Source organism: Oculina patagonica, chromosome 9 (genome assembly GCF_052425735.1).
Source record: "Oculina patagonica isolate OP01 chromosome 9, crgOcupat, whole genome shotgun sequence".
NCBI lineage: Eukaryota > Metazoa > Cnidaria > Anthozoa > Scleractinia > Oculinidae > Oculina > Oculina patagonica.
The window spans coordinates 17,784,022-17,805,441 of record NC_135766.1 but is presented as its reverse complement, the minus strand read 5'-3'; the positions used below and the strand labels follow the sequence as shown (position 1 = coordinate 17,805,441).

The following is a 21,420-nucleotide window of genomic DNA, read 5'->3' as shown; positions in this document are numbered from 1 at the left end:
TTGGAGAGAATTAAACTTAAATCTGTGGAAAGGAAAATGATGATTTCTTGTGCGTTAGAGGAAATTACTTTGACTCCGAATTTGTTTTGGAATACTGCACCTCTTATGAAGCAATTTGTTGTATTTCATACGAAATTTATTATATTAGAAAGGAAAGACATAAATGTAAACATGCATATGTTTGTTTGGGAGGCAGGTTAAATAGTTCACCAGGTGTACTTGCTGTTTTGATTAAAGAACAAAGGACTTTGCGAAAGAGGATGTGCCTGGATGCACGTTTTCTATAACATCAAATAAATTCTTAGGCGGGTTCGATCATACCACCCCTCCACCACCCCATTGTACCACCGTGGTGGTATAAATTGGTAGTTACGTCAGCAACTGTATCATATTTACGGAGAAGACGTGGTGCTTTTCATGATTTTAAACGGCATGCGTTAAGACACGTCAATGTGTAGAATGCTAACAGATATATTATTTTTAATAGGTTTTTCCCAAAGCTTAGGCGACACAAGTATGGCAGTGATCACGCCATTTTCTAGTTTCTGCTATGGTGACTTGGTTCTGCTTCGGTTGACTTGCGCTATTCTCGCTTAAAATAACCCGAAAAATGGATAACTTTTGAGATAACCATTAATGCCAACGGAGTGTTTATGAAAGGTATAATGACAAGCTTTTGCTTTTCTTTCTTGTTTATACAGTGTACCTTAATAAAGGAAACAAAATGAAAATAGCGTAGGGTATCGGCAAGGTTGATCTTGTTGAAGATCTTTAATTGCTTTCTGTTTTCTATCGACCCAATGGCAATGTTGGTGCTTTGCAGTAAAAACACGCCAGCATGAAACACTTTGGAGAATATTAAACTTAAATCTGTGGAAAGGAAAAATGGTGCTTTCTTCGTCTTTGGAAGATATTATTTTGACCACGATTTTTTTTTTGCGAATACCGCACCTACTATGGAGCAATTTCTTATATGTGACCTCTCACGCGAAAACATTCCTTATGGAATCCGTGTGTTCGGCGAAACGCGCGGCAAGCGAACGGATGAGAAACGGCTCGATGAGCCGTTCTACACGGATACCGAGAACAGCTACACGGATGTAAATTTTTGTTACACGGATGAAGTTAAACGGCTACACGGATGTAATTTTTTTTCGCACGGATGAAGTCGAACGGCTGCACGGATGTAAATTTGCTTCACACGGATGAAGTCGAACGGCTACACGGATGTAAATTTTCTTCACACGGATGATGTCGAACGGCCGCGCGGATGAAAAAAGTTTAAACGGCTTCATTCATAACAAAATAGCAAAATAGCTCTTTCGAACGGCTCCGAATAATATTATCGCCATTGTTTAATTGTCCCGCGCTGCGAAATCATTTCAAAGTCAAAGCATTCAAGCAGATTTTTTTCCTCAAAGTTTTTCGTTTTTATGCTTCTACGAGCGTCAGAAAATTTAGTAGAAGAAGGCCGCCATTGTTTAACTGTCCCGCGCTGCGAAATCATTTCAAAGTCAAAGCATCCAATAAGTTTTTTCTCCTAGTTTTTCGTTCTTATGCTTCTACGCGCGTCACAAAATTTAGTAAAAGAAGGGCGCCATTGTTTAACTGTCCTGCGCTGCGAAATCATTTCAAAGTCAAAGCATTCAAGCAGATTTTTTTCTCAAAGTTTTTCGTTTTTATGCTTCTACGCGCGTCACAAAATTTAGTAAACGGAAGGCCGCCATTGTTTAACTGTCCCGCGTTGTGAAATCATTTCAAAGTCAAAGCATTCTGTTTGGTCAGGGCACTACAAATATTCCTATACATTTCTGCAATTTGAGTACTTTTATTATTTACAAACTGAGAAAGCAAAGCTGCTCGCTTTTTTTTCAGCGAGAGAGCGTGTTCGCAGGAACGGGTCGTCAGTGTATTCCAAAGTAACACGATGTAATATTTATCTTAGATCTCAAATGAGAAGCACTCGAAATTTGCATTCCGTCAAGCAACGAAACATTTTCTCGTAACTCGTTGAATTGACCTTAGTTTTTAGTCTTAGATAAAATTTTTATCGATGATCGAATGTTATAAAAGCGAAGATATTTTAAGAGCAGAAAAAAAAAAAACCGTGTCCGTTTAGAACGAGAAGTTTGTAAACATCACATTTACTAAGGTGCAGTTTTTAGCTCATGCCATTTGAACGTCTGTCAACTTTCTTGTATGTATAGCGTGTAGCTTGAGCCGCTTCAAGGGCTGATGGAACTTTAAACGGATAGCTTTTGCTGCTCGAGCGGCTAAAAGTTTTCTTTGTATGAAACGGTTGAAGGGCTAGTAAATTTCTTCACCCGGAACGGCTACACGGCTCGAACGGCTAGTAAATTTCTTCACACGGAACGGCTACACGGCTCGAACGGCTAGTAAATTTCTTCACACGGAACGGCTACACGGCTCGAACGGCTAGTAAATTTCTTCACACGGAACGGCTACGAGGCTCGAACGGCTAGTCAATTTTTTCACACGGAACGGCCAAACGGCTCAAACGGCCCTTAATTTATGTTACACGGATAGCTTACACGGCTCAAACGGCATCCCTTTCCGTACACAAGGCTACTAAACGGCAAACGCGCGGCTATGATAAAATAATCCTAAGTCCTAAGGAACGTTTTCGCGTGAGAGGTCACATATTTGACACGAAAAAATATGAAATAGGAAAATATACAAATGCAAACATGCAAACATGGATATGTTTGCCTGCGACGCAGGTTAAGCAGTTCACTGGGTGTACGTGTTGATATGATTAAAGAACAAAGGACTTTGCGAAGGGAGGTGTGCTTCGATGCAAAATGAAATAGTTAACAGGCTTATAATAAGCCTTTGGACAGCCGTGAAATCAAAGAGCTTGAAAATAAATTCTACAAAGGCGTGTATGCTGTACCATACTAGAACGACAACCGAAGACGGGTTCGATCATAATAATAATAATAATAATAATAATAATAATAATAATAATAATAATAATAATAATAATAATAATAATAATACTTTATTTATATAGCGCTATTTCTATCTCTAACCAATAGCGCTTTACAAGTTATTTACAATTAAAAATTACATCCCCTCCCCCTTGTAACACAGTGGGGTATGAATTTGCTTAAACAGCTGAGGGTTAACTTGTATTTACACGCCTTCAAATTTGGAGCCTGCAACCCCCTCTCCCCCGCCCAACCACTTGCCTGAACAGAGTTGAAAAAACCTTTTTAAATGGACACCTTTCACCCAACATGCTTCTACATGTAATACCCAAAAACATTTTAGGAGGTTTTTTTAAGATTAAATATTGGCAGAGCTATTGCTGGAGTATCCAGCTATCGTAAAAGGAAGGATCTATCAATTTACTATCACAGCAGTACAGTTAATATAATGACTTTTGTCAAATAATGAATCTCCAGAGAATGAAGCAATTGCAAATGATGACATATCAGTTGCTCGAAACTGATAAATACCGTTCAACTATGCTTTTTGTTTATTTTTGCTTTTGACATTTTAATTATGATTGTATGCCAAAAAACCTCCCTGACATTGTTAACATTGTTACCTACCTTTATCTTGCCCAAGACTGGATGGCGAGCGACGCGTGAAATTGGAGAAGTTGGCCAAAAACTAGGAGGCTGTCGATCTCGGCGGGCCATCGAAGTTGTCATTTTTTTCATTTTGTTCTTACCTTTTCTTGCCTTGTCATTTTTTTCTTACTTTAGATGGGGACGGTGACGACTATCGAGGAATTAACGGCCTCAAAACCCCATCAAACACAAAATAAGTGAACTTTATTTATCTGGCTTATAGTAGATCAAAGTTTGGGATGAAAAGATGCGAAATTGAGTATTTTATGGAGCATTTCTCACGATCAATTGACTCAAGCCGAGGTCAATCGTTACAAATTACAGTGAATGTATGGGATCAAATAGTGCATACCGTGACGCTTACGTCACGCGGTCTCAAACACAGAGACTTGTCTGCCTGTGATCGGAACGTGAGGCCAGTGGCGTGATGTTTTTGAAGCTCACTTCTCGGCGATTCTAGGAAATTTGTCGCTAGTTCTTATAAAGTCTGTGAAACACAGTTTTCTTCCGAAACACAAAATGGCAAAATGATTTCAAAAATGCCTGGAAACTAAGTCGGTCCGTTGCTTTTCTTGTACGTATTTTACGATGTATTCGTACGGTACATTTGCAATGTTTAATAGAATAAACTAGTAGTAATCAGCGATTAGGGGAATGCGTTCGAGTAAGGCTTGAAAGGAGGGGTAGTTTTTGGTGTTGACTGAGATTTCCCCTTTTTCTTGTACAATTTGTTGGTGATGGGACAAAAGAGGAAGGTGAAATGTTTGTAAGAATAATTTAACAACATTGATGGCGAATAAACTGTGAACAATAACTTTATTCAGTAATTCCAAAAATGAATGACAATTGCTTGTCTTTGAATGTGTGTTATGTGTAACACACAAGTATGAAAGTAACGACACAGTTCAAAGTTCAAACTTAAACTCAGCTGTGGCACTGTTCGTTTAAGGTTACAGACAACATTATTTTGACATTTGAAACAGCAACATGTGAATTCCATAGAAAGCACTGTTAACTTGAAACAGCAATATATTGAAGTATGAATTAATATTGCAGAATTTGCTTTCAACTAAAAATACTTACTGCCTGGATAATTACATTGTCACACCATAGTTAGTAGTATGGTCACACCAAGTTCCTGGTGTTGACATTTGCTGAATGTAGTCTTGCCAACTATTGTCAGAAACGCTCTCAACATAAAATTGTGGATGATTATTTAAGTGCCTAATACCAGCAGCACGAATTTGAAAATGCAACTCTGCAGTTCCATACAGTTGGTGTGAAACTGACCTAAAAAAACAGTCTCCACTCCCACCAACATCATAAGGCATTAAACTTATTAATGAAAGTCTCTCATTAAGAGATACCCAAAGCAAATTACAACTGTCATTTGCAGGAAGCATACCTCCTTTTAAATTTGAACTTTGGAAAATATGACCAAAATCGCTATTGTGACTGAAGTCAGACTTTGTTTGAAGCATGTCGATTGATAACTCTTTCTGTTTACCAGTGCAATACTTGTATCTTTTTTTTTTCTCTTTCTGTTTGTTTATGAAAAAACATATTTACTGTAAAAATGTTCAGAGTTACACAAAATAAACCATTTATTGTAATTGCTACAAAAATTTCTAATAAGTGAGGAGCTTGGGAAATTATGTTTCAGTAGTTTTTTAAGTCTACTTCTGTATTTCTTTCTTCTAAGCAATTAAGTAACTCTACGAACAGAAATTCGAGATGGTTCTCTGTCTCGTTTCCTGTTGCTTTTTGCTTTTTTCACAGCCTGAGATTTCTCAGCATTTGTAGAGATCATAGCAACAGAACAACTCCTATCGCCATTCTTTCCAGCTACAACACGGACATCTCTTTCATATCTCTTTATAAGCTTACTATCATAATTATTGTGGGTATCATTTATCGAAGTCTGGACAGAACTCTGTGCACGACGTGATTTGGTCACGTTATACAAAAGAATGCTTCCGGTGCCGCATTTACTCGACTGAACTGGTTCGGTTGTATTCGATCGCTTCATCTGACTGAACAATGGTTCGGTTGTATTCGATCGCTTCATCCGCTCTGATGTCGTCTACACCGTGCAAATGTTTAACGCAAATGCGAGCCTCGTCACTCGATAACGCCGTGTTCTGATCACAAGTAATGATCAAGTGGCTCAACAGCCGCCGAGCTACATAACTCGGAAAGTTTGTTATTTGATCACAAGCCATGATCAAGTGGCACAATGGCCGCTGAGCTATACAACTCAGAACATTTGCTATTTGACCACAAGCAACGGTCAGTTTTGGTCGCAGTTCAGCGACCGAAGACGACAGAAGAGGCGATTCTTGTACGAGAACGAAAGTAAACAGTTTTACTAAGTACACAATCTAGCGACCAAACGAAATGTTCAAGCGAATTCGTGAAGCACGCGTGCAGAACAGCGACCAAAGACGACAAAAGGGACGATTCAATGCGAAAACGAGACTAAAATATCGTCGCACCAGTTTCCCGGCCGAGACTTTCCCCTGCAAAAATCAATCGGGGCGGCCAATTTGGAGTCCATACACCTGCGCGCGCATTACGGCTCGATTCATTCCGCATAACAGTGCACAGGCCTACCAACTCAAAAGACACAGGACGCAAAACAGAATTAGGCTTGCGCTCTCCTTCGTCGAACGCAATAAAGTCGTGCTCAGGCGTTGCTGTTGTTAACGCTGAATTGTCCGTCCGTTTTTCATCCTTTAGATGTAAACGAAGCACTTTATGTCTCTTCCGAAAGGAAACAGTTAGATTCGTTTTCCTGAGAGTCTCCATGTTTCCCTCGACTACGTCTCGGGCATGACATCGAGACTCTCGGGGAAAACAAAACGGTTTCCCTCGGGGCCAGACATTAAGTGTTCAGACTGTTAAGTAACATAGGAGAGAATTCCATGGATGGGAAATTGGAACTTCGTCCTTGGGAGAATTAAAATTTCTTCCTAGTGTTACTAGTTGTATCGGGCCACTTGGATGGATGTCTCTTTTTTCATTAAAAAATTCCTATTAAGCTAAAAAATACGAACAAAGATCCTACACAAATATTTGAATAGCAAAAGCAGTTGCGGAAGATGCGAACTTCCTGCGGTTTTCAACGGTTTCGATTTTGCAGTCACAAATCGAGTTTCCAACTAAATGTGTCGAGAAAACTTAATTATTATGATGGAGATAAGTGGAGTCAGTAGTTTGCATGTGATTTCTGTCACTGCTTAAATGCCACTGGTCTGTTTACGAAAAAGGTAAGTAGTGAAGGACACTTTATATATCAGTACATCACCAGGCAGATACGAGCTGATGAGTTTAAGATAAAAAAACGGCCAAAAAAGGAGACTATGGATATTTTGTATTCGATACCTTATGGTGTGTACTAGCCTTGTGTTATATCAACAAAGATCACTTTAGGTTTTCCCTATCACGCATTCTATTCACTGAGTGAAGGTGACAAAAAAAGCTTTCTCTTCCAATAGGTGTGGCCATTTAACTTCAAGGGCCGTCAGAAAAGAAAAGGGCGAGAACAATGTAAAATAATTTGTTTCCTCTTGTACAATGCTTAAGCAATGTGTTTGCTTTGCAGCGCAAGTTCCAGCGTCTTATTTCACACTTTTAAAACGTCCATTTTCACCCGTGTGTGGTCGCTATTTTAATATTTTATGAAAAGCTGGTAACAGAATATATCCCACAAGATCACTGATTTGCTTGATCGACTTTGCTTTAACGTTTTAAAGAAACAACACGTTGCCCTTACACAGCACGTGACCTTATTATAAAGCTCTTTTGAATAAACGAAAGAATATTCCTATAATATTAGTTGTAATCCATAAAGTTCAATTTCACAGTGACAAGTCAAGCCTTTCTGGGCCTGATATCTCAGAGAATTCGCAGACACCTGGCTGCCAGGTTTTCGGTTGAGCTCGGGCGCAGCCAGCAACCTAAACTTGAGGGGGCTTGACGTCAACTGTGGTATGGAGACCTTGCCCAGGCCTTGGGCCTTCTGCTGGTGTCCAGCTGGCGGGTAGCCGTCAAAAGCTGGGGGGAGGGGAGGGTGTCACTTTTCACCGCTAGGCCTAGCTTGGTTCAGGCCCCTTAGAGAATTTTTGTGTGAACTTGGAAGGCACCTGTGTAGTCTGTGAATATTTTGAATGACACCGGTGCAGGCTTCCCTGTGTAGAAGGCACCCGGCCGGTGTTGCAGCTGCCAGCTGGGCTCCTGGGGTGACAACCTTCTAGCCTGGGGGGAGGGCTGGGGACTTTTATTAGCCCCGGGCTGTTTTGGGCCTTGGGCGCCAGGTTCTTGGAAAATCGAACAGATATTGGGGGCCCAAAAGCTACCGACTGGTGCCCCCAACTCCCGGGTTGCACTTTGGCTGCATGTCTGGGCCCCCGGCTAGTGAATTTGGTTTCCCGGAGCCTTTCTGGGCCTGATATATACATGTATATATATTTGTGTTAGCGAGAATGGCGTCTTAAAATTACTTCTAATATGTAAAAATGACTGGAATATAGAACAGAGAGATTATTCCTCCAGATAGCCTTTGAAATTGGTCTAAAAGAAAAAAAAGGAAAAAAAAAGCTCGCAACTCTTAAATGGTACCTTCTTTCGGAGTGTTCTTAATATCACGTTGAGCTGTTCAACTTGGCCTAGAGCCTCTAAGACAAATGAGTGCAGATCTTAATAAAGCAAATGAAATTCGGCTTTTGATCGATGACATTGTTTTGGCATATTGCTCCCCGGGTCTTTTGATGGCAATCAGCTCCACAAATGGACTATGTGTTGTGATATAGAACTGTATTGATGAGCATTACTTATGATGCTTAATCAGTTACCAAATATTAAAACACTTGTGAAAATAACTTTCTTTACATTGCTTAAATTTTAATTTCGAATTGAAATTATCTTGAAAAAAAATACAATTGGTTTTGATTTAACCAGTACATTGCTCTAACTTGAGTTGTTAGCAATGATTGGTATTTAAGTTTTACTTTTTAATTTAGCCCCCCCCCCCCCCCCCACCCCCCCCATTCCTTCTTTTTTCAGGTAGTTTCGTAGAAGACTTCAACTTCGTCTGGTTGAAATGTATAACTACCAGCCAGGAATGATTGTGTGAACGAGCTATCAAAACTTTGGCCAGCTGGTAGATTGTAGGAATATCCAAGTCTTGAGTATGAATTCCTGTTTGATGAGGCGTATGTGGCAATGTGAATATCAAACCCGTCTCCAAATGAAGGTCCGTATCTAGAGCAACCGTATGAAGCTTGGTGATAAGAACCATGAACTCCCGGTGGTCTGAATGTTACTGGACCCCAGCCTGGCTTGTTCACAAAGGAGAACAAAAAGGCGGTGGAACTGTAGAGGTGGTTACAACTGGATGCTTATTGGTAAAAAGAAAATAGTAATAATAAACAGAGAATGTTAAAGCACCGCAGCCTGGATGTTTTATTGTTTCCGAATGACAGGCGAAAATATTTTTAGTGTATTACTTCGTCATATCGACTTAGCCCAAAAACACGTCGTAATGTTTAACACCAAAGCAGAAGTAAAGCTATTTTAAACGCTACTTGCATTAATGCTTTTAAGTCACACCCAGCCGTTGAAAAAGAAAGGCTGCAGTTGTTGTCGCCGCTTCTCGTCGTTTTTTGTGCAGTGGATCAGACCGTCAGCTACCCGGCTAGAGTATTTTCTTGCGATTTCCATTTTTCGCTAAGTCTTAGCATAGACTAGTACGTGTAGGCTATATGTTATATTATTATATCTCTGAGATAGTACGCACGCTGTGATTGGTCAATTTTACGGGCCGTATTCTGTAGTACGGCCCGCGAAATTTGTCTGAGAGTTCTCCTGATGCCGTACGCCTTTGCATGTTGAAATTTCTCGCGAAGAAGATTTTCAAAACTTCCAACAACGTTCGCAGTCAGAGGAAAAAAGCGAGGAACAAAGGCGAAGCGAAGAAGGTCTACCGAATTTTAAGCTCATTTTTTGTGGTCTGTTGAAAGGTTAAAACTTAGAGCAACCCGAGCAGGATTCAAGTCAAGAACTTGAAAGTTTTATCCGTGCCGAGAAATCTGCAAACACGGTCAAGAAGACGAAAAGTGAATGGAAACGGTTCGAAAATTATTGTCAAGAGCAGACTGATGGAACATTCCGTGTAGAAACCGTACCTGCTGAAGTCCTCCATAAGTTCCTCGCAAAGTTTTTCAAAGATGCACGCAAACGCGATGGAGCCGAGTACGAGCCAGACAGCATTTCAAGCTTTCAACGTAGCATTCAACGCCGCCTTAAAGAGCTAAAGTTCAACACAACTTAGCATTACGTGGACGGCGATATCTGAGGGTTTTTTAAGTAGTTCCTTCAAACTTTATACGTGTTTTCTCGTTCAGTATTTCCTAGAAACACTGCCATAAGTTTTCGAAAGTTTGATAAGCTATAACATGTTGTCAATCGCGGCACTTTCGTTGACAAGCAAAGAACTTTAGAAGTTATTCCAAAGGAAACTTGCACTGTATCTAGTTTTCATTCTGTCACTGAAATTACTGTAAAACTAATTGCAGAAATAAAGTAGTAAAGTTTGGATTCAAATTATGTTTATACGCTTATCAATCAAGCTATTAAACGGCCGAATTGTTTACGACAAGGCCAATGAAATTTACTCATCCTTTCGCCTTTCACGTACGTCATTCAAACGAAGCCGCTTCCCGCACGCTTTTCTTCAGAGTGAGAGATATAATAAATATCTTATTAACCTCGTTTTCTCAGTCCGTACTGTAAAATACGGATCCTCGTTTTTTCCCGTCGACTTATGGCCCGCGCGCTTTGCGCTTGGGCCATAAGTCGACAGGGAAAAAACACGGTCCGTATTTTACAGTACGGACCTCGAACTCGATTAATAAGAGGTATGTAACAAAAGAATTGACTTTACAGAATTTTGTGTGGTGGAAAGAAAAAATAAATAGAAAATGTCCGCAGTCATTGAGATAAAGTCGCGTTCTACCTTAACTTTGGTCCACTTAGATAAAAAAAAAAAAACAATAAAAGTTGCTTGCTTTATACAGAATTGCCATCAAAAACGTAACCACGTATACAATTTTGTTTTAACTTGCAATCCTATGGTCAATATAACAAAGTAGTAAAAATATTCAAAATGTCACCTTTCAAAGGGATATGACCTAACACGTTCATTATGTCAATTTAAATAAAAACAATTTAAAGAAAACTTAAGACGACTAATTGTTTTGCTTTACCTTAACGCAGACAATCTAAAACGCAATAATTGAAGAATCATCTGTACAATTCTCAAATTGGTTGTCAGCTCTAAACGTTAATAACAATCATGCTCAGTGTTGTCTATCGTGTTTTTTTTTAAGTCAAAACTGGTGAAATAACAATTCTTTTTATCATTTCAAAAATGTTCATTATATTTTGCCTAATAATTTTAATGATTAAAATAATTCGAAAACATGACAAAACTCTAAACTAGCTTCTTCATTTTAAATATCCTTTCGTGTAACCTACACGCTTTCTGTTTCTCGTTTTTGGACCGTACTTTCAAGATTAGGCAATACCGAGGTTTAACTTGTGTGCATGCGTGTTTACTGAAAGACAAAGAGAGTTAAATCACTTACTCCATGAAGCGCTGGTAAACCTCCCAAATACGTACTGACCAATGCGAATAATGGTAACAGTAGGTCCTTTGTTGTCGCATTGCCCGTGGAAAGTTGATGCCGCCCAGCCATCCACTGATGCTCTCCAACAACGCTTCCAATATGAAGACTTCCTCTGTGAAACTGGTTTTAACCAGCCGCTTAACGAGTTAAGGTATTTGTTGTTTTTTCCCACAATGACTGAGTCTGCTAACCCCCCTATAAAGAATTTAAAAAAAAAAAAACGAACTAAGAGATGGAATAGTGACCAAACACCGGCTAACGCTTAATCTTGTTTTCTCTACATTTCGCTTAAGGGTGGATAATGCTGTTAAATAGAAATAAAAAATGCCCAATCGATAACTTTTAACAAAAGTGACAAAAGTAAGCAGCTATAGATGCGGATAGCGGTGGATAGCTTTAACGATCCTTTGAGCACCCATGACCTGGAATTAACTTATTTGCAGCTATTGTTATTACGTTTTGCTCAGAAAGTTTTCAAGGTAAATAATTTGAAATTAATTTTATTACAAGTTGCCAAAGAAAATTTGGATCAGAACGTCAATGTTGGAAAAACAAAAATAAACAAGAATCAAATCTGACATCTGTGATCCGCAGTCCAAATAATGGCATGGCAGGAATTCAGACATTGTTTGAAGGAAGTTTAAATCTGTAGGTCCTGCTTGGAGAGTAAGTACTTAGAAGAATGTTTCCATTAAAAGGCAGAGTATCAACGAAGCAGTAATGTTGCAAAAATCTTACTGACCTGCATAATTAAGGCTGCACTCAAAACCATCTCCAATGTATCCTTGGTTGCAGGTACACGAAAATGAACCACGTGAGTTCACGCAGGAGGCAAACTGATCGCAGTAATATTGGTCCCTGGTACACTCATTTAGATCTATTGAGTAAAAATGCTACATGAACGACTTTAAAGGAACAACGCAAAAAATAAGAAAATTACTGTAGATTTACTTCAGAAAAATGTAGTTTTAAATATTTGCAAAGAGAAAACATTCGTGGAAGACTTAACATATTTTGTTTATCAAAGCATAATTGGTTAGTTGGAACCCATTTCGGAATGAGTCTTACAGCACTAAGGGATTTCAAAACTCAATCTGACAAACAAAGTAGGTCAGTTTGAAACTAATATGTAAAGAAAGAAGCAGTCCAACTTGTTCACTCAGTAGTACAGAGGGAAGTCGACAAATACCACCTCGAATTAGACGCTTTTATTGCAGCTGGAGTTCGTTTTTTGGCAAGTGTTAATGAGTCACGGTAAATTCCCCGACTTTGTTTACCCACGCGGAAAAAAACAAAATTTGCATACCATGTTCAGGCAAGCCCTTGACATGTTCAAACAAGCCCGTGACTGTCACGTCACGCTCTCAACGTAATTCGACAAATACCACACTGAATTAGACGGCAAGGAGTCATAATTGATATCACGTGCATTAAATCAAAAGAACAATAGTTGTGCACGTGTAAAACAATAGATTTTTCACTCCAGAGTGCTTAGAACTCAGATTTTAGCACACAGGAATGAAAACAACTTACTAACGTCTAAAAATATCATTCGGGTAAACCCCGGCACCCACGCACAAATTTGCATGCCGCTCGCGGCTTCATGTCAATTGAACATTTGTGCTTTTTAGTTACATGGCTTTCAGCAAGGCCTTGTTGACCGCGAACAAAGCAAGTCAATTTGACAAGTTTGTTGAGCAACAAATTGAGCGAATGCCTCAAATGTCGGGCCCACTTCGTGAAGTTGTCCGTAATATACTGGATGAACCGATCCCTCTTGAAGTGCAAAAGCGTTTGCTAAAACCGTTGCTTGCACAAAAGTATCACCCAAAACCCCCTCAGCGACTTCGTCACAAAGAAAAGAAGGAGCAAAAAAGGAAGAACATTCAAAATGAATTTGATCCTTTTGTACCACACGAAAATTGGGTGGTACCAAATTATCAGAATGAGATTTTAAACCTTCTTGATGTCGCGGAAGACGAGGGGGAGGAAAATAGTGGCCGGCGTTTTATTCGATGGCGCTTCATTAGAGGTCTGGAAAAAGACCTTACACCAAACTTTATGGAAAAAATTTGAGAAAATGTAAACACAGCGTTTTATATCAGGCATGTTTACTCGTATCAGTTGCGCAACATTGAAGATGATACGGTCATTGTTTACTACATTAACAAAGGCTCACCTTGGATTCATTAGCTTTCTGCAGCGGAAAAATGGTTGACCGAACAGGAGACAAAACGCCTGGCCCCTGACAATATTAAAAGACCTTCTACAAAGTGGAAGTTTGAAAGCTTTTTTAATGTTGATGTAAAGGTTGTGCTTGACCGTCAACCGCTGTTAGGCACTGGCCCCTTACCAGACTGGCTGCGCAACCTTGCGCATGGCAGGTCGATGGTTGCGCTAGATACCTATCGAGATAATTTGTGTCTATGGCGTTGTATTGCTGTGCACCAAGGAGCACGTATTGATCGAAGCACAGTAGCAGCCCGAGGTCTCGCAAAGAGTTTCTTCAAACTCGAAACTGTGCCGACCGACTGTCCAAAAACATCTCTTGATGAATTAGATAAAGTTGAAAGGCATCTGAATCAGGGTGCCGCTTTTTCTGATTGGCTCGGCATCCGAGTTTATGAGCCTGTGAGGGTAAAAGATGAGGAAGTCGTATGGCACCTAAAAAGAAACCCTCCAGCTGTGCTGAAGAACATTCTGACAATCGGCACTTTCGAAGGGCACGCGTTTGTCATTAAGGATATTAAAAGGTTAGCGAAGACGTATGCATGCGCCCATTGCGACGCGAGATTTACACAAGCTTGCAACCTTAAACGCCATTATCAAACTTGCAGCCAAGGAAAAACAATAATTGATTGCCCGGGCAAAAAGGTTGAAGAACCGCAGACAAGCTTTGAGAAGGCTTTCTATCCAAACCATCAAGCTTCCAAAGAATCGCTTCGGTGGCTTGACCAAGAAGCCAAGCGGCGGAAAATTCACATTCACCACGCAATGTGCGGACATGGTGGCGAGCGTTGGGTTGAGCGCGCACCTGTCGACGGGTACGACCCTATTTCCAAAACTGTATTTCAATACCACGGCTGCCACTGGCACGGGTGTCGAAAATGTTACCCGCAAGATCGTAACAAAATCATTGACCACAACGACCAAACACGCGAAGACAGGTTCAAAGCCACAATGAAACGTACAAGATTGCTACGAAGGGCCGGCTACCGCGTGATCGAGGCTTGGGCGTGCGAAGTAAGGAAAATCGTTGTTGATACACCGCGGGCGCAAACAAAAAGCTACCCGCACGCGATTTTGTACGATTTCGAGGCGTATGGCGACAATAATCAGAGAAAGGAACCAACGCCAACACTCACGATCGAAAGCGCACACGTGCCAATCTCGGTAAGCATCGGTGACACCCTTGAAAGAGAGCCCACCCACATCTGTGAAAGAGACCCCGCGGAGCTGGTCCGCAAGTTTATGGAAGAGCTGGAGAGACGCGGAAAAAACATCCGGGCTCAAGTAAGAGCGAAATTCATGCCAAAAGACGTTGGCCTGCTTCCAAAAGCGCAGCGACAAAAAATTGAGGAATGGTGCAACCAGGTACCTGTTGTTGGGTTCAACTCTGGCAGTTACGATCTGAATCTGATCAAAAATAACTTCGCAGACCGCCTTGCTGACACAACGGGCAAAGTCAGAGTGGCAAAAAACTGTAACAAAATCATGTTCTTGCTCACTCAGGGCTTCCGTTTCCTTGACATTATCAACTACCTTGGGCCAGGAACAAGCTATGAAAAGTGGGTTAAGGTATACGGATGTGAGGCTACGAAATCGTGGTTTCCTTATGAGTGGTTTGACTCCCCCGAGAAGCTTGACTACCCAGGGTTGCCGGATTATCTTGCTTGGTATTCAAAGTTGAAAAACTCTTTTGTGCTAAAACTTTAAGAATGGAAAGCTTGTAAAAAACTGTTTCGAGAAAAGGGAATGCGAACTTTTGCAGATTGGCTTCGCTATTACAATAACCTTGATGTGGCTCCCGGCCTAGAAGCTCTAGAAAAAATGAAAGCTTTTTACACTGAAAAGGGTATTGACATCCTAAAAGACGCCGTCAGCATTCCAGGTGTGAGCTTACATTACCTGCTTCGGGGAGCGGTCGAGAGGGGGGCAGAAATGCACAGCCCGAGCGCACAAGCGTATGAGATGCTGAAAGGTGCGGTTGTTGGAGGCCCGAGCATAGTATTTACAAGGTACCACGAAGCTGGATTTACAAAGATAAGAGACCACCAGTTTGAAAACGCAAAATTTTGCAAAAACATCGTTGGCTACGACGCAAATGCCCTCTATTTGTCAACAATGTTAGAAGACATGCCATGCGGAAAAGAACAACTTTGGTACCATACAGGAATGGAAACATCTGCGGCCTATTATCTTATGCGAAACTTGAAAGGAGAAAACCCCCCTTTATATATACCCGCCGGATGGTTTGGTTTTGCGGAAGTTGACATAGAAATTCCAAAAAACTTGTGGAAAAAGTTTGAAGAGATGCCGCCATTCTTTTACAACAAAGAGGTGCCAGCCGAAGCCGTTCCACAACACATGTATGAATACTTGAAAAAAAAAACAAAAAGAAATCGTGGAGATGGTAAAAAGCTCGTTGGGGCCCTATCAGCCAAAAAAATTCTTTTGTATGCTCCACTGCTGCGCTGGTATGTGGAACACGGGGCAGAGATAACGGCGGTTTACCGAACGATTGACTATCAACCGAAAAAGATCTTCCCCTGGTTTGTAGAACAAGTGACAGAGGCGCGGAGAACAGGTGATGTTGATAAGAGCAAGGCCTTGCTGGCTGACGTGTTTAAGCTGTTAGGAAACAGTGCATACGGGAAGCTGATCGAGGCCCTAGAACGGCAAACGAATGTGATATACACCAAAGATGAGAAAGTGGTTGACAGAGCCCTGCGAAGTGCGTATTTTAGTGACTTAGATGAAATCGGGAAAGCGTACGAGTTGGAAAGTCGTAAGCCGCGGATAACGATCAGCAGGCCTTTTCAAGTTGGGATCGCGGTTTACCAGTTGGCAAAGCTGCGCATGCTCAAGTTTTACTATGACTTTTTAGACAAATATTTTGATCGAAAGGACTTTGAGCTAATTCAGATGGCCACGGACAGCTGTTACATGGCCATTTCTGCTATGAAGCTTGAGGACATCGTAAAACCTGAGCTAAAACAAGAATTCGAGACCCAAAAAAAACAATGGCTGGCTTGGGACAAGTGGAGCGGCCGCACCCCTGGTCTCTTTAAGCTTGAGTGTACGGGCAGCCGGATGATTGCTCTCTGCTCAAAGTGTTATTTTATTGAGGAACCAAAGGGTGAAAAAAAGAAGTTTAGCACTAAGGGGATGTCCAAGACGCAAAACGAAATAAGATGGCAAGGATTTAAGGCCGCTCTGAATGGTCATAAGGACATGGCAACAAACAGAGGCTTCCGTATGAAGGAAGGAAAAATGGTAACTTACGAGCAGGAAAAACTGGGTTTGAGCGCCTATTACGACAAACGTTGGGTGCTTGAAGATGGAATACATACCGAACCGATTGAATATCACGTTTAGCTGGCATTGACTGGTGGAAGGGCGGTATCAGGAGGTACTACGAGCAGCTCCTCGCGCACAAAGCCACGCTTAGGGCCGTCTTGCAAGTAATACAAAACAGGTTCGTTCGGTTTCATTACAGCTCTTTCAAGCGAAAAGACTTTCAAAGACCAGATTGGATCGGTGGCACGTTTTCCGCCACCTTCTAACTCACCCGGCTGGTACAAATATCTAACATTCACGGAGGAGGGGAGCTTTTTTTCGCTCTTACCAACAGGCCTCAAATAAGGAGTCGACGGCTTGGCGGCAACGGCTTTTAATTTAATAGCTTCCGAGGGTTTTTTGCCCGTCAGCCGTGTAACTTCGTTGTTCAGAGCGGCAATAACTTCGGGTAGCCTCTTAACCCACGCTGTCGACCGCTGGCCAGATGGCAGGGTCAACTCGACACTGTACTGATAACCAAACAGGCGCTCTGCCAGTGTGCGGTTGAAACGTTCAACAATGGCCTGATCTCTGTGAATGTTAACACGCCCGCGTCGAATAGCTGTTTTTTGATTTTCCATTTCTTTGGTAACAGCGCCCATGAATTCGCGCCCGGGGTCAACTTGCAGCATTTGTGGCCATTTCAGTGCACTACGCCTGTAAATTGCCCGAAAACCTTTTGCAACCTCAGTTTAATCTTTTGAGGTCAAAGGCTCGGCCTCTTTGTAACGGCTGGCAACGTCAACAACAGTCAACGCGTATTTGTAAACTTTTCGCCCTCGCGGCAATCTGTCATGAGGAAGAAAAAGAAGGTCCGCCTGGTGGACTCGACCGCGTTAGGAGAAGATACATCAAACTTTGGACGAGGAACGTATCGTGGTGCGGGAAGGTAGATTTGCCAAAAAGCTTGTTTTCCGAGCCACCTTTTTGCAGTATCTTCGGAAACCTTTGCGGCTTTGGCTAATTTTTTTATTGTCAAAGGGGGGGGGAAAAATAAAAAAAAAAAAAAAAAAGAGGGGAAAGGGGCCCCCAAAAAAACAAAAGGATGGGGGGACAAAAAATTAAAATTAAAAAGGAAAAAAAAAAAAAAGAACACACAAAAAAAAAAAGAAAAATTTTTTGATTGTACTTGAGAGAGCTATTTGTTTAAAGAAATTCCTTTCCAGTATCCTTGAGGAGCTGTAGTAACGTGACTCTAATTTATTATTTTCCATTTGAACTTAAAAGCCTTAATATAACATGGAAGAAAAAAAATATTTTGGCAATGACAGCGATGACACTTGTTTCCTTACAGGCTTTAGTAATAATATGATAACGATTTATTACAACTTTGTTAAATCTTTAAGCCTCAAGTGGCTAAAAGACAAAAAACCATTTGTTGATGACCCTTATGGTGTGCTTTACGGGGCAAAACCATTGACAAAAAAAGATATCCAAAATTTCTGTTTGGTTTTTGTTGCGAAAAAGAAAACTTTTGAACCAATCGTTTTTCAAGAACCCCACGGTTTTGAATATCTGGAAGAGACAGAAATAAGATCGATTTCGCCGGCGCCGAACTTGTCATATTTGAAAACAGTTTTAAAAAAAAAAACGGTATTGTTTGGCAAGATCTATCAAGGCTGCGATTTTTGGCAAACGTGGTGAAAGCCTGCCAAAATTATAAAAAAAAAAAATATAAAAAAAAAACATATTAACTACACATGTTTTTTGTATTTTTATTTTAAAAAAGCTACCAGATTCTTGGCCAAAAAAAGAAGAAATGATCAAAAAGCTGGAGAAAAATTTGACGAAAAATGAAAAAACGAAAAAAACTGCCGAAAAACATTTTCAAGATTGGTGGGAGCGAGCGCTGTCAGTGTGATTTGAGTAACGCAGTTTTGTTTTTTTCGAAGAGAAGGCACTGTACTTTTTGACGATTTCTTGGTATTCTTCGTCAGAAATTTGTCCGTCTTCAAGGGCCGCAGAAGTGAGAGAGTTGATTGCAAACAGAGTTTCTTCTGCAAGTGAAAGTATTTTTTTGTGTTTTTTTGCTTTTTGCAAGAAAAACTTGACAGTGACGCCCAAAGAAGTTGAAGTGAGAGAAAAAACTGTTGCTATTCCAATCAAAGGCCCGCCAACGACAATGCCGACAGCGGAAAGCGAAGCTGCGAGACCTGAGCCGGTAAGAATCGTCGCGGCCCCGCCCGTTAAAGCGCAAGCTGTTTGACAGCGAGTATGCCAGCGCTTGAATTTGGCGGAAGTCTTTTCGTAGTGGGCCTGCTGATTTTCCAAGGTCAGTTTCATTGCCTTGATTTCGGCTCGTCTGTATTGGGTAGCGGTGGCCATTATACTTGAGGGCAAAAAATTTTTTTGATTTAATCGCAATAATGATTAACCCATTTTCCTCTTTTTTTGTTGTAAACTGTGGCTGAGCAAGAAGGGTCTTGGTTTTCTGAAGGGTGAGTCCAAAACTTTTTGCTGAAAAACCCCGTTTTGGTGTTGAAAGCGCCCTTTGCTATGTCTCCTGACCAATATTTTTCAAGAAGCTTTTTATCTCCGCCGAAGATCTCCTGTGATTGCCATGCCGGCATCTTGCGCTTGCTGAAAACCAGGATTTTTTTCTCCGATCTTTTTGTTTATGGTTTCTCCAACACCCAAGCCAACCTTCTGCTTTGATGCAATCGCGTTTCTTGCCAAAGTGTGTCCCCACTGGCGCTTGTTTTTGGGAATTGCGTCAAGCGCTTTCACCATTTTTTTGTCTGCCACGTGTTTACAACTTTTTTCATTTTTTTTGCCTGCGCAAACAGCATAATCAACGTCGTGTTGCATTGCGACAGCGTCTGTCGCCCCTGTGGGTTTCTGCTTGATTTTCAGAATTTTTCCGGTTTTCGGGTCGTATGTCAGCTGCTTTTCAAGAGGATTGTAGGGTCCGGTGTAGTTGTGCCCTGGTAGAGTCCAACCTTTTTTTGGTTTTGGTAGCTTGCCAATGGCTTTGTGGATGTCAATGCCAGCCCCTGTTTTATCGGAAAAGAATCTTGTTTTGGTTATTCCACAGCTGGCGCATTTGACTTTTAACATTTTTCGGCCGTTTTTTGTCATTTCGATTTTTTCGCTCCCCTCCACATTGGGAGTGAACTGTCTTTCTTTTACGCAATAGACTTTCATTATATACCTGAAGAAAAAAATTCTGTTTTTTGTTTGGCTTTCCAAGCGCCTTTAGGGGTCCAAAAACCTTTTACCGGGTCATAACAAACAACCATTGTTATGCCGCAACTGATGCATTTTGCTTCAAGAGTTTTTTGACCTTCGATGTTTATCGCAGTTCTTTTGGTATAAGGCTCGTTGTAAGTGCAACGCCTTTCTTTCACGCAGTAAACTTTCTGAATTTCCATTTATTTTTTATCTATTTTTTCACTTTAATTTATGTGCTTCGAAAATATTTGACATTGTCGCTCACTCCTTTGAATGCTTGCCCCGCAAGTTTCGCAGCTGCCGTTGCAAACGAGGGAGAGGGGCCAGACAAAAAACATGCTTGCACCCTCAGCGATTTTGTCAACCAAACGTGTCTTGTGCCTTGCTAAAGCGCCTCCTTGGCTCTGGCTTTTCGAAAGGAACCTTGTTTTTGTGATACCGCAGCTTTCGCACTTGGCTTTCAACATTTTTCGGGCATTTTTGGTAATTACCACTTTTTCACTGCCAGGCACGTTGGAGGTAAACTTTCTTTCTTTAACGCAATACACCTTCATTTTATACTTGATGCAAAAAATACTTTTTGACCACAGCTTCGTTTTTCAACAAATCGTCAGAAAACATTTCAAGAATTTTCTTGAACGACCGCCCTTTGTTTCGTTCGTTCATAAAAAGCAAACAGTAGTAACCGCACCGCACGCTTTTTTCCCACTGAAGCTGGTTGTCGTTTCGCAAAAAGCTCTTTTTTCCTTCTAGAACAAGCTCATTTTCCCATTCTGCGGGTGGAGGCAAACCGAAAGAGTCAAAGTACTCATAGCTTTCTTTTTCGCTTTTTTGAAAGCAACAAACCCAATGGGTACCAAGGCCGCCCAAGTCGTCCATGTTGATTATGCAGGGAGAGTGATTTTTTGGCAAAAATTCGTTTCTTGAAAAAAACACCTTTTATCGGGATTTTGAGTTGATCACACCACGCAAACAGGTCAAAATCAGTTAAAGGAACGTCCTTAAAATTCATTTTTTTCTCCCCAAGTTCCAATGAATGGAGGCGGCCGCCGCATCACATTTGCAGGCTGGACCCTCATACCATTGCCACCTTTTGGCGGTTTTACCTGCAACCCTTTGCCAAGAACCGCGGTTTTGATGATTTTAACTGTGTTTTTTATCTGCGTTTTGCTCATTTTCAGATCGACCCCTCTTTTTTCGCTGATTGCTTTTTTAATTTTTTTAATTTGCCGCAAGGTCAGATGCAAAGAGTCTCTCAATTTTTCCTGTAATGTCTTCGTACTTCAGTCTTAGCGTGATTGATGTTTTGTTTAAAAATGCCTTGGTAAGACTGTGTTTTTGTCCCTCAGAAAGCGCGACCTTGAGTGGGTAGTAAGAAGACATCGTATATATATTTTGTAAAA

The 21,420-nt window shown here is 41.0% G+C and overlaps 1 protein-coding gene across 1 annotated transcript in view; it reads right to left on the bottom strand.

Moving 5' to 3' along the window:
- Positions 1–8,650: 8,650 nt before the first annotated feature.
- Positions 8,651–21,420, bottom strand: part of LOC144666320 (uncharacterized) — a 34,858-nt gene continuing 22,088 nt past the window's right edge. Inside the window, exons 15-17 of the mRNA XM_078527719.1 lie at positions 12,030–12,164; positions 11,246–11,482; positions 8,651–8,997 (exon numbers count right to left, since the gene is read on the bottom strand). Of these exons, the coding sequence (XP_078383845.1) occupies positions 8,660–8,997; positions 11,246–11,482; positions 12,030–12,164 (710 nt within the window). The 3' untranslated portion in view covers positions 8,651–8,659. The remainder of the gene's footprint in view (positions 8,998–11,245; positions 11,483–12,029; positions 12,165–21,420) is intronic.